General features: G+C 45.3%; 1 protein-coding gene across 1 annotated transcript in view; it reads right to left on the bottom strand.

Moving 5' to 3' along the window:
- LOC137096601 (IgGFc-binding protein-like) overlaps nt 1-25,533 on the bottom strand; it is a 154,383-nt gene that overhangs the window by 52,261 nt on the left and 76,589 nt on the right. The window contains exons 27-66 of the mRNA XM_067466288.1: nt 22,520-22,903; nt 20,006-20,292; nt 18,345-18,616; nt 15,850-15,939; nt 15,670-15,759; nt 11,831-11,920; nt 11,651-11,740; nt 11,471-11,560; nt 11,291-11,380; nt 11,111-11,200; nt 10,931-11,020; nt 10,751-10,840; nt 10,571-10,660; nt 10,391-10,480; nt 10,211-10,300; nt 10,031-10,120; nt 9,851-9,940; nt 9,671-9,760; nt 9,491-9,580; nt 9,311-9,400; nt 9,131-9,220; nt 8,951-9,040; nt 8,771-8,860; nt 8,588-8,680; nt 8,405-8,497; nt 8,222-8,314; nt 8,042-8,131; nt 7,862-7,951; nt 7,682-7,771; nt 7,502-7,591; nt 7,322-7,411; nt 7,142-7,231; nt 6,962-7,051; nt 6,781-6,870; nt 6,601-6,690; nt 6,061-6,150; nt 3,391-3,641; nt 2,714-2,894; nt 914-1,022; nt 594-682 (exon numbers count right to left, since the gene is read on the bottom strand). Of these exons, the coding sequence (XP_067322389.1) occupies nt 594-682; nt 914-1,022; nt 2,714-2,894; nt 3,391-3,641; nt 6,061-6,150; nt 6,601-6,690; nt 6,781-6,870; nt 6,962-7,051; nt 7,142-7,231; nt 7,322-7,411; nt 7,502-7,591; nt 7,682-7,771; nt 7,862-7,951; nt 8,042-8,131; nt 8,222-8,314; nt 8,405-8,497; nt 8,588-8,680; nt 8,771-8,860; nt 8,951-9,040; nt 9,131-9,220; nt 9,311-9,400; nt 9,491-9,580; nt 9,671-9,760; nt 9,851-9,940; nt 10,031-10,120; nt 10,211-10,300; nt 10,391-10,480; nt 10,571-10,660; nt 10,751-10,840; nt 10,931-11,020; nt 11,111-11,200; nt 11,291-11,380; nt 11,471-11,560; nt 11,651-11,740; nt 11,831-11,920; nt 15,670-15,759; nt 15,850-15,939; nt 18,345-18,616; nt 20,006-20,292; nt 22,520-22,903 (4,552 nt within the window). The remainder of the gene's footprint in view (nt 1-593; nt 683-913; nt 1,023-2,713; nt 2,895-3,390; nt 3,642-6,060; nt 6,151-6,600; nt 6,691-6,780; nt 6,871-6,961; nt 7,052-7,141; nt 7,232-7,321; nt 7,412-7,501; nt 7,592-7,681; nt 7,772-7,861; nt 7,952-8,041; nt 8,132-8,221; nt 8,315-8,404; nt 8,498-8,587; nt 8,681-8,770; nt 8,861-8,950; nt 9,041-9,130; nt 9,221-9,310; nt 9,401-9,490; nt 9,581-9,670; nt 9,761-9,850; nt 9,941-10,030; nt 10,121-10,210; nt 10,301-10,390; nt 10,481-10,570; nt 10,661-10,750; nt 10,841-10,930; nt 11,021-11,110; nt 11,201-11,290; nt 11,381-11,470; nt 11,561-11,650; nt 11,741-11,830; nt 11,921-15,669; nt 15,760-15,849; nt 15,940-18,344; nt 18,617-20,005; nt 20,293-22,519; nt 22,904-25,533) is intronic.

Raw genomic sequence — 25,533 nt, 5'->3', positions numbered from 1 at the left:
TCTGCCCCAGAGTGTGGTGGAGGCTCCTCCTTTGGAAGCTTTTAAACAGAGGCTGGATGGCCATCTGTCAGGGGTGATTTGAATGCAATATTCCTGCTTCTTGGCAGAAGGAGGTTGGACTGGATGGCCCATGAGGTCTTTCTGATTCTATGATTTTAGAGACGAGTCTCCCTCACACTTGCAACCTGGATTCTTTCAATTGGGGGGCTTTGCTCAGTTGATGGACCTTTCCAAAGTTCACACAGTTCTCCATAAACCCAAGAGAAAGAACTTGGCAGGCATGGGCAACCTTCAGCCCTCTGGGTGTTTTGGACTTCAACTCCCACAACAGTTGGTAGGCTGTTAGGAATTGTGGGAGTTGAAGTCCAAAACACTTGGAGGGCTGAAGGTTGCCCATGCCTGCTTTCGTGCAATCAGAATTGAGGATGAAAGTAAAAAATGGACCTGTCTGTCCCTAGGAACTGGGGAGCCTGAGCCAATCTAGAGCTCACAGTGGTTAAGCAAACAAGCCATCTCAGCTTTGCAGCCCTTCTGCCTTCTTCCTGATGGGCAGCTTCCATTCCTTGCTCATTGTTTCCTGCTGGAGGTCCTACCTGCTGGATCTGTGATCATGGTACAGGCAGACTCCCTCCGGATTTCTTCCTCCAAATCTTGCTTGCAACGTGGATCTGGGCTGGAACACCTGCACAACGTAAGGAGGAAAGCAATGGCTTTGTAGCAGCATTGTCCTGCATCTCTCGGGTACCACTCTCACAGGGCTACCTCCTCGGGAAAGGGTTGAGGGATGGAGCCCCACTGGGACATTTTAGGGGTCTTGTTCTTCTCACAGGGGCTTCCCAGTGGCATCCCCTTCCTAAAACAGGTCTCAGAATTAAGAACACCCAGGAGGCCCATGAACCTCTGTGCCACTTACTCTGTGAGGTTGTCTGGGACCAGCCAGCTATCTCCAAGGCTGTTGGAACTGCTTGCAGGTTGTCCATCAGGCTTAAGGTTGTCGTCTCTTGGATCACCGTTGTAATTTCCTTTGATGAAAAGTTGTCAGAGTTAAGGCCTACATCTACACTGTAGAACTGATGCAGTTTGACCCCATATCTACATTTCAGGATTGGTGCAGCTTGACGCATTTTTAATTGCTGTGGCTCAGTGCTATGGATTCCTGGGAATTGTAGTTTGATCAGGTCCTTAACCTTTTCTGCAAAGAGTACTGGTGCCTTACGAGACTACAACTCCCAGGGTTCCCATAACAGTGAGCTACCACAATTAAAAATGGGGTCAAACTTCACCAATCTTGCAGTATAGATGCCCCCTAGAAAAAGGAAACACTTTGGGTGTCCTGGAAGAGTGGTGGGAGTGGATAATGAGGGATGACCTCATTATTCTCCCCATACAGGTGGGTCCTTCAGGCCAAAGAACTGTCCATTGATAATGGGCCTCTTCACCAAAGGTGTTCTGTAATTCATGGCTTTCAGGGCAAAGGAATTACAAGTCTGAGTGCTACTTGGTTATCTCGTAGTCCTTGAAAAAGTAAACTGTCCAAAAAGTAAACTGTCCAAAACTGTCAAAATGCAGTCCAAATAAAGTCCAAATAGTTCAAATTGCTGTCCAATTCAAAATATTATCCAAATTATAATGCTTGCTGTCCAGTTCAAAGTATTGTCCAAATATTAATGCTTATCCAAATTATAATGCGACAAGGATCCCCGGTTGAGGTTGCCTTGTTTTGGGGGACTTCCCCTTCTTCAGGATTTTGTCTTCACCATACATCCCTAAACGGGTGATAACAAACAACATAACAGATATGCCAAAAAGGCACCCAAACCAAAAACATTTAGTGATAATGACATGCATTCCAGTGAAATAGACTACACACACATTATTACTCACATAATTAATGAGACGACGCTGGCCCTACAGTTTGGTCTTCAGTAGTGAGCAATGCAGTTACACAGAAGCAAGGATTTAAAGGCAAGGCTAATTACAAACAGTCAGCTGGAATGTAAATTACAAGTAGATAAGGTGGATAATAGGACTTGTTATAAAAAGCAGCTGAGGTCCAGTCTATCACTAAACCTACCATAAAAAGTCTACCTAGTCTTAGAGGACATACGTACTGTGGACACTGTGAATGTTGCTCCCAATCCTTGAAAACTCAACAATTCACACACCCAACCTTGAAGATTACTATACCCTTAAATGGTTTTACTACCTGCTCCACAGAAAACGCAACATATAGTATTTTATGCCCGTGTGACCTTCTTTATATTGGAATGACAAGTAGATCTGTCAAGGTCAGAATTATGGAACATCGCTCACGCATAAAAAACAAATACAAATGATAGTACTCTTTATTCTCATTTTCTGGAGGAAGGACATACACTTACCAGCTTCAAGTTTTGCATCATAGAAAAAATTCACATTAAGCCACATATGGATACTAAGAATTATCTTTTGCAAAGGGAAGCATTTTGGAGTTTTTCCTACCGGTCTTAACGATAGACTGGACCTCAGCTGCTTTTTGTAATGAGCCCTATTATCCACCTTATCTACTTGTAATTTACATTCCAGCTGACTGTTTTGTTTGGATAACATTTGCAACTTGTATTTTGTTATTGTTATAGATATCTGTGTTTCCTTGATATTTCAGGGCAAAGGGCCAGACTTAAGAAGGGTCCAAAGCATGTTAATGGCTGGAGGACAAGGGTCCACCACTCACCACACATGCCGCAGAGTCGTTCCTTGTAAGCTGGTGGGACGGAGACCTCTGCGAAATGGTTCCCATCGAACCTGACCCCCAGCCCAAACTTCGTCTCCAGGGAAACATAGCTGCCGCTCCTCTGCACCACAATCGTGTTGTTATCGATGAAGATGGGCAGGTTGCGCCTCTGGTCGTTGACCTGCAAATACAAGACGTGAAAGGTCAGGTCCAGTTTTCATCCATGTCCCACTGCCAGGGTCTCTCAGAAGCCCCCTTGGCTGCTCCCTCCGTGGGTCTACAGGGCTGAGGATTGAAGCCCCAGAACAGAAACAAATCATCCAGAAGAGTCCCCCAGGGGCCATCTAGTCCAACCCAATTCTGCTGAATGCAGGATCTCCAAGTAAAGAATCTCCTTCAGCATGGAGTGAGCTAGCACAGAGATTTTGGCCTGCATCAAGAGGAGTCTATTGTCTAGGTCTAGGGAAGTCATGCTCCCCATGCTCTCTTCTGCCTTGGTTAGACCACACCTGGAATATTGTGTCCAATTCTGGGCACAGTTGAAGAGAGATATTGACAAGCTGGAATGTGTCCAGAGGAGGGCACTGAATCATAGCAGTTAAAGGTGCACCAAGATGCCAAGGTTACCCATCCTTTGGAGTCACTGTGGGGCCACAAAGAGACCCCGTTTTCCTTACGTTCACATTCTTGTTCTTCAGCAGGGAAACTTGCACGCCCTGGATCTCCACGTGGACTGCTTTGACGTAGGAGATGTTCATGTTGGAGCCTCGATTCTCGTTGGTGGTGGAGACATGGAAGACACTGGGCACATCGCTGGCATCGGCACAGACCTGGGACAAGGTGTAGGTGCAGTTGCCCATGAAATGGTAGACCCGGTTGTCAAACGTGTTGTAATGGGGGTCTCCAGAGGCAATGCAGGTGGCACGACCTGCAACAGAGAGAGGAACCATGCTTGAGCCCACTCGCCATGTGGACAGTCCATGGACATAGTTGGGAGGAATACATGAAGCCTGATGCTTATGAGGCCCAAGGAGAGTTTGTCCACTGCGTCTGGCTGTTCAAGGCATGGCCCGACTTACCGGGCCAAAGAAGTTGTGGTGCAGGGCGTCCCCCACCGCCATTCTTGCCTTAGGGGGGGCTTCTTCCTCCCAGAAGCCCCCTCTGATGGCGCCAGCTGACCACGCCCACCGCGGGTGAGGCCTGAGCTGACCTCTCCCTCCATTGGCAGTTAATTTTGTTGGTGTTTACCTTGTCATGTTTACCCATGACTTGGCCACAGTAGTCCATGCTCTGGTTACATCCTGTTTAGACCACTGCAACGCTCTCTACGTGGGGCTGCCCTTGAAGATGGCTTGGAAGCTCCAATTAGTCCAACGCTCGGCAGCCATGATGTTAACAGGAGTGGAGCACAGGGAGCATACAACCCCCCTGTTGCGCCAACTCCACTGGCTACCGATTTGCTACCGTGCTCAATTCAAAGTGCTGGCGTTGGCCTTTAAAGCCCTAAACGGTTCGGGCCCAAGCTACCTATCTGACTGCATCTCTGCCTATCATCCCACCAGGACTTTGAGATGTTCTGTGGAGGCCCTGCTCTCGAACCCGCCTGCTTCTCAAGCACGACTGGCAGGGGTGAGAGATAGGGCCTTCTCAGTGGTGGCTCCTCGGCTGTGGAACGCCCTGCCTACCGACATTAGACTAGCACCATCACTAATGGTATTCCACAAAAAAGTGAAGACCTGGCTGTTCGAGTAGGCGTTCGAATAATGAGTGCAATTGATTGGTTAATGAACACTGGAATGGATCATTGGATGACGAATCTGGATCATGTTTGGATGATGAGATGATAGTGAATGGCTATTGTAGTAATTGGTAATTGTTTATGGTTTATTAATTGTGTAATTGTATTAGGTTGATAACTGCTTTTATACTGTATTATTGAATTCTGCTGTCTCTTGTTGTAAACCACTGTGAGTCGCCTCCGGGCTGAGAACGGCGGTATACAAGTAAGGTAAATAAATAATAAATAAATAAATGGTTACCTGTTAACAGTTACTTGTTTGTTTTATGCTCCTTGTCACAACTCCTTGTTGGCGTGGGGCATGGGCCCTGGATCTGGTTTGGTATCCCCCCTAGCGGTTAGGGGGGACGCCCGGTGGTCCCAGGGGTGCCGAGTTGGGTTTGCCCGGTATTGTGCCGGTAACACCCTGGTGTGTGCGGGATTGCGCAGTATTCGGCTGCCCAATCGTGATCCAGGACCCATGCTTGGCTGCCAAACCTTGTTCCTGTTATCAATAAATGAGTTGCGGCCATTGTTCATCCCACATCATATGTGAGCGTACTTCTTGGGTTGGCTATGGGAGGTGTATCGCACTTGCACATGCAAAGTTAAATAAGAGGCCATCCACATTGTGAACTTATAGCAGTTTGGCACCACATGAATGGCCAAGGCTCCATCATATGGAATCCTGGAAATTGCGGGCTGATGGAGAAAGTGGCATGTAAACAGAGGATGGAGGATGGAGGAATGGGGTTGTTGGAGGCCCATTTCCAGCCCTTGCATCTAATTTTGCTGGAAGATCCCCTGAACTTGACGGGGTAAGGCATGCCTAGCGCATTATACATGTTGCCCCATTTGTCCAGCAACCCAAAAGACATTCTTGCCCTCTCACTCTGAACTGGCATGATGCAGCTGCCACCATTGCCTCACCACCACCGGCCAGAAGAGGTGGGCCTTGTGGAAGAAAGGACACAAACATCAGGAGAGGGGCTGGGACAACATCGATTGTGTCCTTCCCATCCACTCCCCCGTTTCCTGACATCCAATGTTATAGCTTCACACAGAGAAATCTAGTGGGAATAACTTGGGGACAAGGCAGCTATCTCAGGGGTGAGAGGGGATTGGGGAACCAGAGGAGATCCCGGCCCAGAAGAGATCTGGTCTAAGAGAGAGATAAGAGAAGGAGATCTGTCGATGCAAGACGCAAAGAAGGGTAGAGATTCTTTGCCACTTTGAGTACTTAAAGGCTCCAGCCTGTACCTCCAAAGTCAATGTGGCACTGCAGAGATGCAACCAGGATGCTGGAAGAGTTAGACATATGGTTTCCACAACTGGAGGAAGGTTGTAGATTAGGGCACTAAACCAAATGACACACCTGTGGATGGAAGACCAGCTGTTGCTGTGGGTGTCTCCTCTGGAAGGAGTTGAAACTGGAGGATGGGAGAAGCTGTGGTTGTGTCTTCAGTTGGTGGAGGTGGGCCTTGAGAGGAAAGAGAGTAAACATCATGCTCTGGGCCTCCAGACCCCATTTCCACTTGTACATCCCACATCTCATTCCTTGTTGACTTACTTGTGGGTGTCTTCTCTGGAGGCTGTGAAGGAGTTGCATCTGGAAGGATGGGAGAAAATGTAGGTGGGCCTTCAATCTGAGGAGGTGGGGCTTGAAATAAAGGAGAGCAAACGTCATGCTCTGGGCATCCAGACCCCCTTCCCACTTGTACGTCCCACATCTCATTCCTTGTTGACTTACTTTTGGGTGTCTTCTCTGGAGATTGTAAAGGAGTTGCATCTAAGAGGATGGAGGAAAATGTAGTTGCGTCTTCAGTCAGAGGAGGTGGGCCTTGAGATAAGAGAGAGTAAACGCCATACCCTGGTCCTCCAGACCCCCTTCCCACTTGTACGTCCCACATCTCATTCCTTGTTGACTTACTTTTGGGTGTCTTCTCTGGAGATTGTAAAGGAGTTGCATCTGAGAGGATGGAGGAAAATGTAGTTGCGTCTTCAGTCAGAGGAGGTGGGCCTTGAGATAAAAGAGAGTCAACGCCATGCCCTGGGCCTCCAGACCCCCTTCCCACTTGTACATCCCACATCTCATTCCTTGTTGACTTACTTGCGGGTGTCTTCTCTGGAGATTGTAAAGGACTTGCATCTGAGAGGATGGAGGAAAATGTTCTTGCGTCTTCAGTCAGAGGAGGTGGGCCTTGAGATAAAAGAGAGTAAACGTCATGCCCTGGGCCTCCAGACCCCCTTCCCACTTGTACGTCCCACATCTCATTCCTTGTTGACTTACTTGCGGGTGTCTTCTCTGGAGATTGTAAAGGAGTTGCATCTGAGAGGATGGAGGAAAATGTAGTTGCGTCTTCAGTCAGAGGAGGTGGGCCTTGAGATAAAAGAGAGTAAACGCCATGCCCTGGGCCTGCAGACACCCTTTCCCACTTGTACATCCCACATCTCATTCCTTGTTGACTTACTTTTGGGTGTCTTCTCTGGAGATTGTAAAGGAGTTGCATCTGAGAGGATGGAGGAAAATGTAGTTGCGTCTTCAGTCAGAGGAGGTGGGCCTTGAGATAAAAGAGAGTCAACGCCATGCCCTGGGCCTCCAGACCCCCTTCCCACTTGTACATCCCACATCTCATTCCTTGTTGACTTACTTGCGGGTGTCTTCTCTGGAGATTGTAAAGGAGTTGCATCTGAGAGGATGGAGGAAAATGTAGTTGCGTCTTCAGTCAGAGGAGGTGGGCCTTGAGATAAAAGAGAGCAAACGTCATGCCCTGGGCCTCCAGACCCCCTTCTCACTTGTACATCCCACATCTCATTCCTTGTTGACTTACTTGTGGGTGTCTTCTCTGGAGATTGTAAAGGAGTTGCATCTGAGAGAATGGAGGAAAATGTAGTTGCGTCTTCAGACAGAGGAGGTGGGCCTTGAGATAAAAGAGAGCAAAAGTCATGCCCTGGGCCTCCAGAACCCCTTCCCACTTGTACATCCCACATCTCATTCCTTGTTGACTTACTTGCGGGTGTCTTCTCTGGAGATTGTAAAGGAGTTGCATCTGAGAGGATGGAAGAAAATGTAGTTGCGTCTTCAGTCAGAGGAGGTGGGCCTTGAGATAAAAGAGAGCAAAAGTCATGCCCTGGGCTTCCAGACCCCCTTCCCACTTGTACATCCCACATCTCATTCTTTGTTGACTTACTTGTGGGTGTCTTCTCTGGAGGATGTGAAGGAGTTGCATCTGGGAGGATGGGAGTAAATGTAGGTGGGCCTTCAATCTGAGGAGGTGGGGCTTAAGATAAAAGAGAGCAAAGGTCATGCTCTGGGCATCCAGACCCCCTTCCCACTTGTACATCCCACATCTCATTCCTTGTTGACTTACTTGCGGGTGTCTTCTCTGGAGATTGTAAAGGAGTTGCATCTGAGAGGATGGAGGAAAATGTAGTTGCGTCTTCAGTCAGAGGAGGTGGGCCTTGAGATAAAAGAGAGTAAACGCCATGCCCTGGGCCTCCAGACCCCCTTCCCACTTGTACATCCCACATCTCATTCCTTGTTGACTTACTTGCGGGTGTCTTCTCTGGAGATTGTAAAGGAGTTGCATCTGAGAGGATGGAGGAAAATGTAGTTGCGTCTTCAGTCAGAGGAGGTGGGCCTTGAGATAAAAGAGAGTAAACGCCATGCCCTGGGCCTCCAGACCCCCTTCCCACTTGTACATCCCACATCTCATTCCTTGTTGACTTACTTGTGGGTGTCTTCTCTGGAGATTGTAAAGGAGTAGCATCTGAGAGGATGGAGGAAAATGTACTAGTTGCATCTTCAGTCAGAGGAGATGGGCCTTGAGATAAAAGAGAGTAAACACCATACCCTGGGCCTCCAGACCCCCTTCCCACTTGTACATCCCACATCTCATTCCTTGTTGACTTACTTGTGGGTGTCTTCTCTGGAGATTGTAAAGGAGTAGCATCTGAGAGGATGGAGGAAAATGTACTAGTTGCATCTTCAGTCAGAGGAGGTGGGCCTTGAGATAAAAGAGAGTAAACACCATACCCTGGGCCTCCAGACCCCCTTCCCACTTGTACGTCCCACATCTCATTCCTTGTTGACTTACTTGTGGGTGTCTTCTCTGGAGATTGTAAAGGAGTAGCATCTGAGAGGATGGAGGAAAATGTACTAGTTGCATCTTCAGTCAGAGGAGATGGGCCTTGAGATAAAAGAGAGTAAACACCATACCCTGGGCCTCCAGACCCCCTTCCCACTTGTACATCCCACATCTCATTCCTTGTTGACTTACTTGCGGGTGTCTTCTCTGGAGATTGTAAAGGAGTTGCATCTGAGAGGATGGAAGAAAATGTAGTTGCGTCTTCAGTCAGAGGAGGTGGGCCTTGAGATAAAAGAGAGTAAAGGTCATGCCCTGGGTCTCCAGACCCCCTTCCCACTTGTACGTCCCACATCTCATTCCTTGTTGACTTACTTGCGGGTGTCTTCTCTGGAGATTGTAAAGGAGTTGCATCTGAGAGGATGGAGGAAAATGTAGTTGCGTCTTCAGTCAGAGGAGGTGGGCCTTGAGATAAAAGAGAATAAACGCCATGCCCTGGGCCTCCAGACCCCCTTCCCACTTGTACATCCCACATCTCATTCCTTGTTGACTTACTTGCGGGTGTCTTCTCTGGAGATTGTAAAGGAGTTGCATCTGAGAGGATGGAGGAAAATGTTCTTGCGTCTTCAGTCAGAGGAGGTGGGCCTTGAGATAAAAGAGAGTAAACGTCATGCCCTGGGCCTCCAGACCCCCTTCCCACTTGTACGTCCCACATCTCATTCTTTGTTCACTTACTTGTGGGTGTCTTCTCTGGAGGCTGTGAAGGAGTTGCATCTGGAAGGATGGGAGAAAATGTAGGTGGGCCTTCAATCTGAGGAGGTGGGGCTTGAGATAAAAGACAGCAAACGTCATGCTCTGGGCTTCCAGACCCCCTTCCCACTTGTACGTCCCACATCTCATTCCTTGTTGACTTACTTGCGGGTGTCTTCTCTGGAGATTGTAAAGGAGTTGCATCTGAGAGGATGGAAGAAAATGTAGTTGCGTCTTCAGTCAGAGGAGGTGGGCCTTGAGATAAAAGAGAATAAACGCCATGCCCTGGGTCTCCAGACCCCCTTCCCACTTGTACGTCCCACATCTCATTCCTTGTTGACTTACTTGCGGGTGTCTTCTCTGGAGATTGTAAAGGAGTTGCATCTGAGAGGATGGAAGAAAATGTAGTTGCGTCTTCAGTCAGAGGAGGTGGGCCTTGAGATAAAAGAGAATAAACGCCATGCCCTGGGCCTCCAGACCCCCTTCCCACTTGTACGTCCCACATCTCATTCCTTGTTGACTTACTTGCGGGTGTCTTCTCTGGAGATTGTAAAGGAGTTGCATCTGAGAGGATGGAAGAAAATGTAGTTGCGTCTTCAGTCAGAGGAGGTGGGCCTTGAGATAAAAGAGAATAAACGCCATGCCCTGGGTCTCCAGACCCCCTTCCCACTTGTACGTCCCACATCTCATTCCTTGTTGACTTACTTGTGGGTGTCTTCTCTGGAGATTGTAAAGGAGTTGCATCTGAGAGGATGGAAGAAAATGTAGTTGCGTCTTCAGTCAGAGGAGGTGGGCCTTGAGATAAAAGAGAATAAACGCCATGCCCTGGGCCTCCAGACCCCCTTCCCACTTGTACGTCCCACATCTCATTCCTTGTTGACTTACTTGCGGGTGTCTTCTCTGGAGATTGTAAAGGAGTTGCATCTGAGAGGATGGAAGAAAATGTAGTTGCGTCTTCAGTCAGAGGAGGTGGGCCTTGAGATAAGAGAGAGTAAACGCCATACCCTGGGCCCCCAGACCCCCTTCCCACTTGTACGTCCCACATCTCATTCCTTGTTGACTTACTTGCGGGTGTCTTCTCTGGAGATTGTAAAGGAGTTGCATCTGAGAGGATGGAAGAAAATGTAGTTGCGTCTTCAGTCAGAGGAGGTGGGCCTTGAGATAAGAGAGAGTAAACGCCATACCCTGGGCCCCCAGACCCCCTTCCCACTTGTACGTCCCACATCTCATTCCTTGTTGACTTACTTGCGGGTGTCTTCTCTGGAGATTGTAAAGGAGTTGCATCTGAGAGGATGGAGGAAAATGTTCTTGCGTCTTCAGTCAGAGGAGGTGGGCCTTGAGATAAAAGAGAGTAAACGTCATGCCCTGGGCCTCCAGACCCCCTTCCCACTTGTACGTCCCACATCTCATTCCTTGTTGACTTACTTGCGGGTGTCTTCTCTGGAGATTGTAAAGGAGTAGCATCTGAGAGGATGGAGGAAAATGTAGTTGCGTCTTCAGTCAGAGGAGGTGGGCCTTGAGATAAAAGAGAGTAAACGCCATACCCTGGGCCTCCAGACCCTCTTCCCACTTGTACATCCCACATCTCATGCCTTATTGACTTACTTGCGGGTGTCTTCTCTGGAGATTGTAAAGGAGTTGCATCTGAGAGGATGGAGGAAAATGTAGTTGCGTCTTCAGTCAGAGGAGGTGGGCCTTGAGATAAAAGAGAGTAAACGCCATACCCTGGGCCTCCAGACCCTCTTCCCACTTGTACATCCCACATCTCATGCCTTATTGACTTACTTGCGGGTGTCTTCTCTGGAGATTGTAAAGGAGTTGCATCTGAGAGGATGGAGGAAAATGTAGTTGCGTCTTCAGTCAGAGGAGGTGGGCCTTGAGATAAAAGAGAGTAAACGCCATACCCTGGGCCTCCAGACCCTCTTCCCACTTGTACATCCCACATCTCATGCCTTGTTGACTTACTTGCGGGTGTCTTCTCTGGAGATTGTAAAGGAGTTGCATCTGAGAGGATGGAAGAAAATGTAGTTGCGTCTTCAGTCAGAGGAGGTGGGCCTTGAGATAAAAGAGAGTAAACGCCATACCCTGGGCCTCCAGACCCCCTTCCCACTTGTACATCCCACATCTCATGCCTTGTTGACTTACTTGCGGGTGTCTTCTCTGGAGATTGTAAAGGAGTTGCATCTGAGAGGATGGAGGAAAATGTACTTGCGTCTTCAGTCAGAGGAGGTGGGCCTTGAGATAAAAGAGAGCAAACGCCATACCCTGGGCCTCCAGACCCTCTTCCCACTTGTACATCCCACATCTCATTCCTTGTTGACTTACTTGCGGGTGTCTTCTCTGGAGATTGTAAAGGAGTTGCATCTGAGAGGATGGAGGAAAATGTAGTTGCGTCTTCAGTCAGAGGAGGTGGGCCTTGAGATAAAAGAGAATAAACGCCATGCCCTGGGTCTCCAGACCCCCTTCCCACTTGTACATCCCACATCTCATTCCTTGTTGACTTACTTGCGGATGTCTTCTCTGGAGATTGTAAAGGAGTTGCATCTGAGAGGATGGAGGAAAATGTAGTTGGGTCTTCAGTCAGAGGAGGTGGGCCTTGAGATAAAAGAGAGTAAACGCCATGCCCTGGGCCTCCAGACCCCCTTCCCACTTTTACATCCCACATCTCATGCCTTGTTGTCTTACTTTTGGGTGTCTTCTCTGGAGATTGTAAAGGAGTTGCATCTGAGAGGATGGAAGAAAATGCAGTTGCGTCTTCAGTCAGAGGAGGTGGGCCTTGAGATAAAAGAGAGTAAATGCCATGCCCTGGGCCTCCAGACCCCCTTCCCACTTTTACATCCCACATCTCATGCCTTGTTTTTTTTTTTTAATATATATTTTATTGAGTTTTCTGTGACATAGTTTAAAAAAAATTAGGGGGTAGGGTAGATAGTGTAGGGAACGGAGAGGGAAGGGGAGGTAGGGATAGGTCAATGGGGTAGGAAAGGTTGTAGCGGGAAAAAGAAAAAAGGAAAAAGGAGAAAAAAGAGAAAAGAAAAGAAAAAAAAATCGCAGATCTTTGTGACTTCCTGAGTGGGTTGGTGAAGGTGTCTTCCTTTTCTCTGTCTCCTCTTCATTCTTCTATCATGGTCTTCCCTCTTTCCTTCCTTGTAGGGGTTTATTTACTTTTATCTAAACTATTGTCTTGTATCTTAACTCTTTCAGATAACCGGTTACTCTTCTCCAGTCCGTCTCTTGTATCGAATTGTCCTTACTTCTCGCTATTAGAAAAGTCAATCTGTCCATATTTCTAATGTCATAAACTTTCTGTAGCCATTCTTCTGGTGCTGGTATATCTTCTTTCTTCCATAGCTTTGCGTAGCACATTCTCGCCGCTGTTGTTAATAAAAATAGTAGCTTATCCATATTTTTTTCCATTTTTGGTGGTGTCATCCCTAACAGAAATGTTTCTGGTTTCAGTTGGATATTTAATCCTAGCATCTTTTGCATTATTCCATGTATTTTTTTCCAGTACAGCTTTGCCTTGTCACATGTCCACCACATGTGGAACAGGGTGCCTTCTTTTTTCCTACATTTCCAACAACTTGTGTTGACGTTGCTATAACATTTGCCAAGTTTGTGCGGTGTCATATACCACCTAAAAGCCATTTTCAGCCAATTTTCCTTGAGGTCTGTTGCATATGTAAACTTTAATTTCTTCATCCAAATTTCTTTCCATTCCTCGATTTTTATATTTCTTCCAATGTTTTCTTTCCATCTCTTCATGTATTCCTTTTCTTCGTTCGGGTCTCTATTCCATTCTTTTAATTTTTTATATATCTTTGTTATTATTTTTTTTTCCGTCTGCATGATATTATCCCAGAATGTTGTTTGGTCTTCAAAGCCAATCTTTTCATCTTTTTTGAAACTTTCTTTTATCTGGCCAAATTGAAACCATGAGATTTTACTGTTGACCTCTTTCATCTCTTGTTGGGTTTTTAGAATTATTTTACCTCTTTCTTTTTTCACCAAGTCTTTATATTTCGGCCATTCATTCCAACCTAATTCTCTTCTTTGTACGGCTTCTAATGGTGATATCCACATTGGGGTTTTTTCGCAGATTTTTCTCTTGTACTTTTCCCATGTTTTGTATATAGCCGAGCGTATGAAATGGTTACCGAATTTTTTTTCTTTTTTGACTCCATCGTACCACAAATACTGGTGCCAGCCTGCTCTTAGATCTATCCCTTCGAGATTCAATAATTTTTCGTTTTCTAATTTTGACCAATCCCTTACCCACATTAAAGTACATGCTTCAAAGTATGTCTTGAATTCTGGAACTCCCATGCCCCCTCTTTTCCTTTCTTCGATCATATATTTGAATTTTATTCTTGATTTTTTCTTTTGCCATATAAAGTTCATTACGTCTTTATTCCAGTCTTTCAGTAATTTTTGATTTCTAATTATCGGCAGATTTTGGAATAGAAAGACAATTTTTGGTAATATCTTCATTTTCACAGTTGCTATTCTGCCTAATAGGCTTAAATTTAAACTTTTCCAGTTTTCCATATCTTTTTTTATTTTCTTCCATGTCTCTGTATAATTATTTTGTAGCAGTTGTAGATTTTTTGTTGTCAGTATAATCCCTAAATACTTTAATTTTTGCACAATTTGTATCTTCCATATTTCCTCAATCTCTTTTTGTTCTTTGGCTGATATATTCTTCGTCAAGGCTTTCGTCTTTTCTATATTCATTTTGAATCCTGCTACTGATCCAAATTCTGTTATTGTTGTTAGCCACTTTCCTAATTTTTCCAGGGGGTCTTCTACAATACATATTAAATCATCAGCGAATGCTTTGATTTTGTATTCTTTTCCTTGTATTTTTGTTCCCTTCAATTCTTTCTCCTCTCTTATCTTGTTCATTAAGATTTCTAGTGTTAGTATGAATAATAAAGGCGACAAGGGACATCCCTGTCTCGTCCCTTTTTGTATTTCTAAGCTTTCTGTTTCATATCCATTTATCATTATTTTAGCTTCCTGTTTTTCGTAAATAGCATTTATTATGTTCTGGAAATAGTAGCCAATGTCTAATTCTTTCATAAGAAGTTTCAGAAAATTCCAATTTACGTTATCGAACGCCTTCTCCGCGTCGATAGCCAATAGCATCACTTTCTTTTGGTTTTTAATTTCATAATATTCGATTAGGTCTACTATTGTCCTTACGTTTTGGTTTTGATTTCTTTTGGGTAAAAATCCCGCCTGATCTTCTTTTATTGTTTTACATAATAAATTCTTCAATCGTTCTGCAATTATGAAACTAAAAATTTTGTAATCTAGGTTTAAAAGAGAGATGGGCCTGTAGTTTTTTACGTTGTCCGGGTCTGTATTCTCTTTGTGGATCACACAGATGGTAGCTTGTTTCCAGGTTTCCGGCATCTTCTTAGTTTGTCTTATTTCATTCATTATTTTTTTTAGATAGGGTATTAATTCGTCTTTGAAGGTTTTGTAATATATGGCTGTTAGGCCGTCTGGACCTGGCGCTTTATTTGTTTTCAAATTTCTTATAGCCTCTTTTATCTCTTGTTCAGTTATTTCCTTATTTAACTCCTCTCTCTGTTCCTCTGATATTTTTTTGATTTTCTGTTTGCACAGGTATTCTGTTACCTCCTCCTCTTTTATCTCTTCTTCCTTATATAAGTTTTTGTAAAAATTTCTAAATTGGTTTCTTATTTCTTCCTCTTTTGTATAGACTTTGTCTCCTTCTTTCAATCTCGTCACGTATGATGCTTCTTTTTTCTTTCTTAATCTTTTTGCCAGCCATTTCCCTGGTTTATTTGCGTTTGCGAAATAGTCCTGTTTGATATATTTTAATTGTTTTGCTCTGTCTTCCATTTCCAAAAATTCTCTTTGTTTGTGTAATATTATAAGATTTTCTTTTATCTTTATTTCTTTGGGGTTTCTTTTTAATCTGGCTTCTTCCTGTTCAATTTCTTGTCTAATTTCTTCTCTTTTTGCATTGTTATTTTTTTCTTCCTCGCTTTTTGTTGGATAAAGTATCCCCTCATTACGACTTTGCTAGTTTCCCACACCGTGAATGGATGTGTTTCTGGTTTGTCATTTATCTCGAAGAATTCTTTCATAATTTTCCTGTTTCTTTCTACATCTTCTTCTTTTGCCAATAGGTTTTCGTCTAATTTCCATCTCCATCCTCTTTTTCCTTCGTTTAAAACTAATTCTAGAGGGCAGTGGTCTGAGTCCTCTCTTGCATGAATTTTTATCTTTTTAACTTCTATTAACAAAGATTTTGACAGCCAAATCATGTCTATCCTTGACACTTTTTGTGTCATTCCTTGTTGACTTACTTGCGGGTGTCTTCTCTGGAGATTGTAAAGGAGTTGCATCTGAGAGGATGGAAGAAAATGTAGTTGCGTCTTCAGTCAGAGGAGGTGGGCCTTTAGATAAAAGAGAGTAAACGCCATGCCCTGGGCCTCCAGACCCCCTTCCGACTTGTACATCCCACATCTCATTCCTTGTTGACTTACTTGTGGGTGTCTTCTCTGGAGATTGTAAAGGAGTTGCATCTGAGAGGACAGGAGAAGCTGTGGTTGTGTCTTCAGCTGAAGGAGGTGGGCCTTGGGGAAGAAAGGGCACAAACATCAGGAGAGGGTTTGGGACCACAATTGAGGTGCCCTTGGGTACTTCTGCGCATGGATTATGTTCTTTCCATCCACTCCCCCATTTCCTGACATCCAATGGTACAGCTTCATCCAGGGATAACTGATGGGAGTAACTTCTCCAATGGGACAAAACTGTCTTAGAGGCTAGAGTGTATTGGAGAACCAGAGGAGTTCCCCACCCAGGAGAGATCTGGGGGTGTATCTACATTACATAGTTAATGCAGTTTGGCATCATTTTAGCTTTCACACAATCAATGCTAGGGAATCACATGAGTTGTAGCTTGGGGAGACCCCAGGAAGGAAGGCTAAAGATATTGTAAAACTCCCACAATTCAAAGTGGTATGAAACTGCATAAATTTTACAGTGCGGATGCACCTTGAGAGGAAAGAGGAGGAGGGGTGTCAATCCAAGGGGCAAATACTTAGATGGGAGGACTTTGCCACCTTATTTATTTATTTATCCGATTTATACCCCCCTTTCTTGACCCCAAGGATGACTCAAGGTGGCTTACATATGACAAATATTCAATGCCTTAAACTCGTGATGGTGGACGTATGACACGCGTGTCAGCACTGACACACATGGCTATTTTTGATCACACACAGACACATGCAGCCACATACAGAGAAATACACCTTATAAGAGCCAATCTATTTCCATTCTTAAATTTGTAAGAGGCTCTACAAATTTAACATCTGTATGTTGGAGCGTTGTTCATTCCATAACTCAGCATGGAATATACATTTTTCTTATTTAAACTATAAATATTGCAAAATTATGTTTGTTTTTTTTTCTCAAAGTGACACTCTACCCAAGTTATGCTCAGGTTTTTGGCAAATTTTGACACACCAAGCTCAAAAGATTGCCCATCACTGCCTTAAACACATACAAACATTAACTTCCAATCAATTGAATTAAAATAAATGCATACTAAACATTTAAAACTACATTGAGTATTTAAATCAACCTGGCGACTTAAAAACCACAGCATATACCTCTATAGTCAATGTGTCTGGGCAACACACAAGGGTTGGGATAGACCTGATTCAGCACTTGTTTTTCAATCTTTTCCTGCCAATCTTAGCAACAGCTCTGCTGCATGCACCTGTCAAAATGATAGGTCCTTGCTATCCTTTAAAATCCATGCTTTGTATATGCTTTGTACACTAGATGATGGGATATGCCACACTTTCCCACTATAGAATCATAGAATCATAGAATCAAAGAGTTGGAAGAGACCTCATGGGCCATCCAGTCCAACCCCATTCTGCCAAGAAGCAGGAATATTGCATTCAAATCACCCCTGACAGATGGCCATCCAGCCTCTGCTTAAAAGCTTCCAAAGAAGGAGCCTCCACCACACTCCGGGGCAGAGAGTTCCACTGCTGAACAGCTCTCACAGTCAGGAAGTTCTTCCTCATGTTCAGATGGAATCTCCTCTCTTGTAGTTTGAAGCCATTGTTCCGCGTCCTAGTCTCCAGGGAAGCAGAAAACAAGCTTGCTCCCTCCTCCCTGTGGCTTCCTCTCACATATTTATACATGGCTATCATATCCCCTCTCAGCCTTCTCTTCTTCAGGCTAAACATGCCCAGTTCCCCAAGCCGCTCCTCATAGGGCTTGTTCTCCAGACCCTTGATCATTTTAGTCGCCCTCCTCTGGACACATTCCAGCTTGTCAATATCTCTCTTGAACTGTGGTGCCCAGAATTGGACACAATATTCCAGATGTGGTCTAACCAAAGCAGAATAGAGCATGGGGAGCATGACTTCCCTGGATCTAGACACTAGGCTCCTCTTGATGCAGGCCAAAATCCCATTGGCTTTTTTTGCCGCCACATCACATTGTTGGCTCATGTTTAACTTGTTGTCCACGAGGACTCCAAGATCTTTTTCACACTGCTCTCGAGCCAGACTTGAATTGTTTATCACATATTACTAAATTATGGCCAGATGCAGCGTTTCTCAACCTCCGTTCGTCACTTCTTTCCAGGATGAAGAGGAAGCCTTGGGAAGAATCACCCTCTGGGTTCGTCCACTTAACCAATTCCAGATCCACCTCACCGTAGTTTTGCCTTACCCACATTGGACTAGTTTCCTTGCCAGAAGGTCATGGGGGACCTTGTCAAAGAAGGCCTTCCTGAAATCCAGGTACGCTTCATCCACGGTATTCCCCGCATCTACCCAGCTTGTAACTCTATCGAAACAAGAGATCAGTCCTGCCGGCATAGGGGTTTAACCCACTGCGCCACTGGGGGCTCCTACCGTGTAGATGTACCCTCAATACTGTTAGACTCTCTTCACCTTTTCAGATCGAAAGAAGCACAATTTCCAGCAAGGGGAGATAGGAAACGAGGACTCACCACAGACCGTCCCTGCCTCCCAGTCCCCCAGCGTCACTCCGGCTGTCTGGCAAGCAGCTGCATAAGACCGAAGCAGGTGGCACAGCTGGGCATCACTTCCTCCGGTGGCACAAAGGTCATGGGTGCAGCTGACAAAATACGACCATGGAGAAACAACAGGGTGGCACGCTGAGAAAGGACCGTCAACAGTGCGGAGGACCTGGCATTGTGCAACCGCCGCTTGCTGCTCTGATGGAGGGCAAGGCACTGGGTCAGGGATTGTGGAGTCACACCTGAGGAAGACCAAAGGGAAGCAAGTTCAACATGCAGAAAGAAACAATAACAGAGGATCAAGGAACAGGAGAACCTCTCAACAGAAAAACCCAAAAGAACCACATTGGAAGCTAATGTCACAAGGAAGAAGCTAGCACTGAGTTTTGGGCAAGAATTTCGTCCCATTTTTCAATTACTTAAAGCAGTTGCTTCACTCTCCCTAATAGTAGAGCCTGGGTATTGCATGGAGCATAAAAACAATGCATTTTGCGCAAAACATATTTACTTTCAATGTAGAAACATATTATGTGTATGTGACAGCGCGAGTGGTGCCACCTGTGTGTAGAACTTTAAAGTGCAAAGGTTTAAACTGTATAACATGCCCAAACTTGCCTAGTTTGTAAATGTATAATTGGATTGACTGGTTATTTATAGCTGGCAATCAATGTTGTTTGCACCAGTTATATTTCTTCCTCAGCTCAATTGCTTGGCTCCACCTCTTCCTGGAGGAGGCCAGAGCTTTTTCTTTTCCTTTCTACCATCAAACTTTCTATCAGATAGATGTGAGAAAGAGACTTGGCTCTAAAGCCCTTAATTAAGTTACCTCTCATCACCAATTCTAAGGTTTTTTACCATTGGGACTCATACTTCATGTCCAGATCGTCCTGGACAATGTTGAGGAGACCCAAGCGCCTTCAAGCCGGTCCTTTGGCATCAAAAGGAAGACTCTGTGCCTTCAACATAGGCCATTGGACTGGGGGTTGTTTTTGTTCCGACTTTCACAGCCATTGAGAAAAGAGGGAACAGGAAAAGCTTCTCAGCTGCGAAATCTCCTTGGACTCAAGACAAACAGAGACTGTAATGTATATTTCCTTTACTCCCTTTGAAACTTCCAGCTTATTGCCTTAAAGGGATAACTCTTTGTGAACAATAAAACCTATTTTGAGTTATCTACATTGTTTTGGTCCTTGGGAGTTACAGTTCTTTAAAGGAAGGCAAGAAGCAATCCCCTGGGGGAAAGATGTCACATCTATGTCTCTTTCACTAAGAGTTATGGCCCCCAGGCGCGACAGCATAGTGTAAAATAAAAAATTGAGCAAAACCTGACTGCAATTCTTAAAAAAACTCAGTTGCTCTCTCTTTGGCAAAATTATGGTAAAACGAATGAATATTCCTCTAAACAGGCTTCCTCTAAAGCAGGCATGGGCAAACTTGGGCCCTCCAGGCGTTTTGGACTTTAACTCCCACAATTCCTAACAGCCAGTAGGTTTGCCCATGCCTGCTCTAAAGGAAGCCTGTTGTAAAACTGCTGCAAATGTTCTTCTGCAACCCTTTGGGGATAGTGAAATCTCTGCGGCCTTTCCATGGCCACAGGCATGACTTTCCTGGCCTTTGGCCCTTGCACTCACGGCCATTGGTCATCTGGGACCCTCCAGCTGTTTCCGAAGGCAGCGAGGTCCTCCACGATGGTTCCGTTTGGGGTGGAGAAGTCATCCTGGGGGTCCCCGGTGTAGGTCCCACAGAGCCCACAGACCTTCCCTCGGTGGGTCTCTGTGACATCAATCAGGAGGTCCTGGTCCCCATCGAACTGAATGTGCACACCGATGTTTGTGGTGACACCCACATGGGACTCAGAGTAGTCAATGATGACATCAGGGAGATGGAGTGTCGTCGGTTTGGCCAAAACACCATTGATCTGGATGGGAAGAATGTCAGAATATTTTGCTTTGAATGAAACCATAAATGATATTCAATAGTTACAACAATTAGTATCAGATGTAGGAGAACAATGCAAAACTCCTATCATCATTAAAGAGGATTCACAGGCGTGCATTGCTATGACAGAGACTGGAAACCTGAAAAACAGAACCAAGTATATAGGAGTTAAATATCATATGGTCAAACCAATGATTGATGAGAATGTGGTTAGATTGGAATATTGTCCCACCGAGTCTAATGTGGCAGACATCCTGACAAAGCCTTTACCAACTTCTAAACATGTGGAGTTAAGAGAACAAATGAACGTTATTGAAGTTGTTATAGTGGTTAAGACAATGTGTTTATAGTAAGGACAGAAAATTACATTTAAAGAGGGGGAATTGTCAGTGTGTATTTTATGTATGATGTATGTTTAAATGCAATTTTATGTAGTAGGATTGGAATTGTAATAGAATTGTATTGCCAGGATGTATGTTTACACAGAAGGGTTAAACAGCGAAGTTACGGCTGTGAGAATGTGACCCTGAATACTTGCTGTGTGCAAGTTTAGGGAGTGCCAGAGATAACCTCCCTTCCAGCTGCAGTTTGTTTTAAGTGCCTATCTCTTTCGTTTTCTGTCCTTCACGTCTGTCCGTTGATAGTGTGTGTTGTGTTTTTGAACTGTTCAAGTAAAGAACAGTAAAGAAACCTGCTTTTTACCGGAGACTCCAGAGTCCATTATTCAGTGCTTCCGTGATTATTTTGCCCACGTTAACAAAGAAAACAATGGCATGCCCCACATTAACTTCTCCTCCAGACATTCTTTGACTGACATTTTATTTATTTATTTATGTATTTATGTATTTATTTATTTATTTATGACATTTATATGCTGCCCTTCTCACCACGTAGGGGACTCAGAGAGGAACCAGGGCTCACATTTTTGGCATTCATCACAGTGTTTGTTTCTATTGTAAAGGATGCCCTCAACTGAGCTGTGGAAAGCTTTCCCTTTAGAGGACTGATGGGTCTGCCTTACTGGAATGGCTGTAAATATATTATTTGGTACAAGTTGAGTATTCCTGAACCAAAATTCCAAAATCCACAATACTTCAAAATCCAAGGAAGGAGGGGACCTTTTCTTAGCCTCCCCCAAAAAAGTTCTAGGTCTTGGGAGTTGCCGCGCAGAAGAGCCTGTGTGTATCTACACTGTAGAATTAAATGCGGTTTGATGCCACTTGGATTTGCATGACAATGTTCCACCTTGTCTCCTGTGCTATTCTAAGAATAGAATAGAATAGAATCATAGAATCCTAGAATCCTAGAGTTAGAAGAGACCTCCTGGGCCATTGGGTCCAACCCCATTCTGCCAAGAAGCAGGAATATTGCATTCAAATCACCCCTGACAGATGGCCATCCAGCCTCTGCTTAAAAGCTTCCAAAAAAGGAGTCTCCACTACACTCCGGGCAGAGAGTTCCACTGCTGAACAGCTCTCACAGTCAGGTTCAGTTGGAATCTCCTTTCTTGTAGTTTGAAGCCATGGCTTCATTGTGTCCTAGTCTTCAGGGAAGCAGTACACAAGCTTGCTCCCTCCTCCTCCCTTCCTCTCACATATTTATACATGGCTATCATATCTCCTTTCAGCATTCTCTTCTTCAGGCTAAACATACCTCATAGGGCTTGTTCTCCAGACCCTAATATTATAATATTATAATGTAATGCAATATAATAATATGATGTTATAATTATATATTTACATTACATGTAATATTATTAATAATATTACAATATAGCGGTATGGTGCAATATAGCAATGTTTAATGCTGATATTGTACTATGCTAATAATATAATATATTGTATGTAATATATACCTTGTAAGCTGCTCTGAGTCCCCTTCGGGGTGAGAAGGGTGGCATATAAATGTCATAAATAAATAAGTAAATAAATGTTGTGGAATCTGGGAGTTGTAGTTTTACAAGGTCTTGAGGCTTTTCTACCAAAGAGTACACATACCTCAACTACAGCCATCAGATTTTCATATCATTGAGTCATTGCAATTAAAGTGGTGTAAAACTGAATTAGTTCTATAGTGTAGACAAACCCCTGTTTGCATCCCCACCACAGATGTGTCTGTGGAGCTGGGGGGATCAACAGAAGATGATGCAGAAGGGGAACAAAGAATGGGCAAGATTTAAGACGTGCATGGCCCAGCCGAGCACTTACATAAATGGCCTTGCCCTTCTGGAGGGCAATGTGGAAGCCCTCCAGGGTGAGGGCCACGGAGTTGAGGGTCGTCCAGTGGGGGCTGCCCCGGTGCTCGTTCCGGGCAGTGATGCTGAACGGAGACCCGGTGTCCTTGTTGCAGCTCTGCACCAAGGTGTAATTGCAGGGCCCTTGGAAGTGGTGGAGGCGCCCGTCAAAGGTGGAGTAGTGGAGGTCTCCGTAGACATGGCACGTGGCACTGCTGGCTGGGTAGCAGCCCCTCAGGCCACCCTGGACCTTGCAGGCCTCCTCTGGGCTGCAGGACATGGGCACGCAGAGAATGCTCCCGTTCCCTTGGCACACACAGCGATCGGTGCAGTCCTCGCTCACAAAGCTCTCTCCGTCCTGCAGAGGAAAAGAAACACAATGGAACAAGAAAGTAAGGTCAGGGCATTAAAGGCACCAAGAAACACATGCAAGGAGGAAAAAGGTACCACGAAATCATAGAATCATAGAATCAAAGAGTTGGAAGAGACCTCATGGGCCATCCCGTCCAACCCCATTCTGCCAAGAAGCAGGAATATTGCATTCAAATCACCCCTGACAGATGGACATCCAGCCTCTGCTTAAAAGCTTCCAAAGAAGGAGCCTCCACCACACTCCCTCCGGGGACAGCAGAGAGTTCCACTGCTGAACGGCTCTCACAGTCAGGAAGTTCTTATAGAATCATAGAATCAAAGAGTTGAAAGAGACCCCATGGGCCATCTAGTCCAACCCATTCTGCCAAGAAGTAGGAATATTGCACTCAAAGCACCCCTGACAGATGGCCATCCAGCCTCTACTTAATAATAATAATAATAATAATAATAATAATAATAATAATAAGAGTTGGAAGAGACCTCATGGGCCATCCAGTCCAACCCCATTCTGCCAAGAAGCAGGAATATTGCATTCAAATCACCCCTGACAGATGGCCATCCAGCCTCTGTTTCAAAGCTTCCAAAGAAGGAGCCTCCACCACACTCCGGGGCAGAGAGTTCCACTGCTGAACGGCTCTCACAGTCAGGAAGTTCTTCCTCATGTTCAGATGGAATCTCCTCTCTTGTAGTTTGAAGGCATGGCTCCATTGTGTCCTAGTCTCCAGGGAAGCAGAAAACAAGCTTGCTCCCTCCTCCTCCCTGTGGCTTCCTCTCACATATTTATACATGGCTATCTTATCTCCTCTCATCCTTCTCTTCTTCAGGCTAAACATGCCCAGCTCCTTAAGCCGCTCCTCATAGGGCTTGTTCTCCACATCTTTGATCATTTTAGTCACCCTCCTCTGGACACATTCCAGCTTAGAGTCAATCTCTCTCTTGAATTGTGGTGCCCAGAATTGGACACAATATTCCAGGTGTGGTCTAACCAAAGCGGAATGGAGCATGGGGAGCATGACTTCCCTAGATCTAGACACTAGGCTCCTCTTGATGCAGGCCAAAATCCCATTGGCTTTTTTTGCCGCCACATCCCATTCCTGGCTCATGTTTAACTTGTTGTCCACGAGGACTCCAAGATCTTTTTCACACGTACTGCTCTTGAGCCAGGCATTGTCCCCCATTCTGTCTCTTTGCATTTGGTTTTTCCTGCCAAAGTGGAGTATCTTGCATTTGTCCTTGTTGAACCTCATTGTGTTAGTTTTGCCCCATCATCTCTCTAATCTGTCAAGATTGTTTTGAATCCTGCTCCTGTCCTCTGGAGTCTTGGCTCTCCCTCCCAATTTGGTGTCGTCTGGTGTAAGTGAGGAGGAAAAATGTGCCAAGAAATACAAGCAAGGAGGAGAAATGCACCAAGAAACAGAAGTGAGGAGGGGAAATTATTATTATTTATTATTTATTATATACTATATTTATATACTGTCTCTCTCAGCCCAGAGGTGACTCAGAGCGGTTCAGAAATTGGCAACAATTCGATGCATCAACAATTATAACAAGTAAAAACAACCAAGAAATTCTGTTAAAAACAATAGCATATGATATAAAAAAAATATAAAAACCGTACATAGCCTTAAAACATTATCTTGAGCATCTCCATGTCCAATTGTTATTCCATTTCGTTATCAAGTAGTTCCATAATTCTGATTAGCTGTGCCGTATTTGGGAAGGCCTGCTCAAAAAGCCAGGTTTTCACCCTTTTTCGAAAAGTCAGGAGGGAGGGAGCTGATCTTATATCCCTAGGCAGGGAGTTCCACAGTTGAGGAGCCACCGCTGAGAAGGCCTTGTCTCTCGTCCCTGCCAGACGCATCTGCGAAGAAGGCGGGAGCGAGAGCAGGGCCTCCCCAGAAGATCTTAACATCCTAGATGGTGCATAAGGAGAGATAGTTGTGACTCAGCTGGAACCACAGAGTGCCTCTGATGAGGATGATGGGACACGGGTTCACAATCTGTTTCAAAACGTTCCTGTTATAGTCAATGAGGAACAGGGTGTGGAAGTTCAGTTTCCCGCAGCAAGGAATGAGTTTGTTGATACTGAAACTAGCCAGGTGCAGGTGCAAATTGACTCAGAGAAGGAGGACAGTTCTCAGCCTGATAATGAGCAGGAAGGCAAACTAGATAAGACTAACGAACAGACTGCCAGCTGCGCCCGTATCTTGGGAAGTCTGACTTGGCCACGGTGGTACACGCTTTGGTCACATCCCGCCTCGACTACTGCAACGCTCTCTACGTGGGGCTGCCCTTGAAGACGGCCCGGAAGCTCCAGCTAGTCCAGCGCGCGGCAGCCATGTTGTTAACAGGAGCAGGACGCAGGGAGCATACAACGCCCTTGTTGTCCCAGCTCCACTGGCTGCCGATTTGCTACCGGGCCCAATTTAAGGTGCTGGTGCTATCCTACAAAGCCCTAAACGGTTCCGGCCCAAAATACCTTGCGGACCGCATCTCGGCCTACGAGCCCGCGAGGACCTTGAGATCATCTGGGGAGGCCCTTCTCTCGGTCCCGCCTGCCTCACAGGCACGCCTGGCGGGGACGAGAGAGCGGGCCTTCTCGGTGGTGGCCCCCCG

Source organism: Anolis sagrei, chromosome 3, assembly GCF_037176765.1.
Source record: "Anolis sagrei isolate rAnoSag1 chromosome 3, rAnoSag1.mat, whole genome shotgun sequence".
In the NCBI taxonomy this organism is placed as follows: Eukaryota; Metazoa; Chordata; class Lepidosauria; order Squamata; family Dactyloidae; genus Anolis; species Anolis sagrei.
This window is presented reverse-complemented; position numbering and strand designations above follow the sequence as displayed.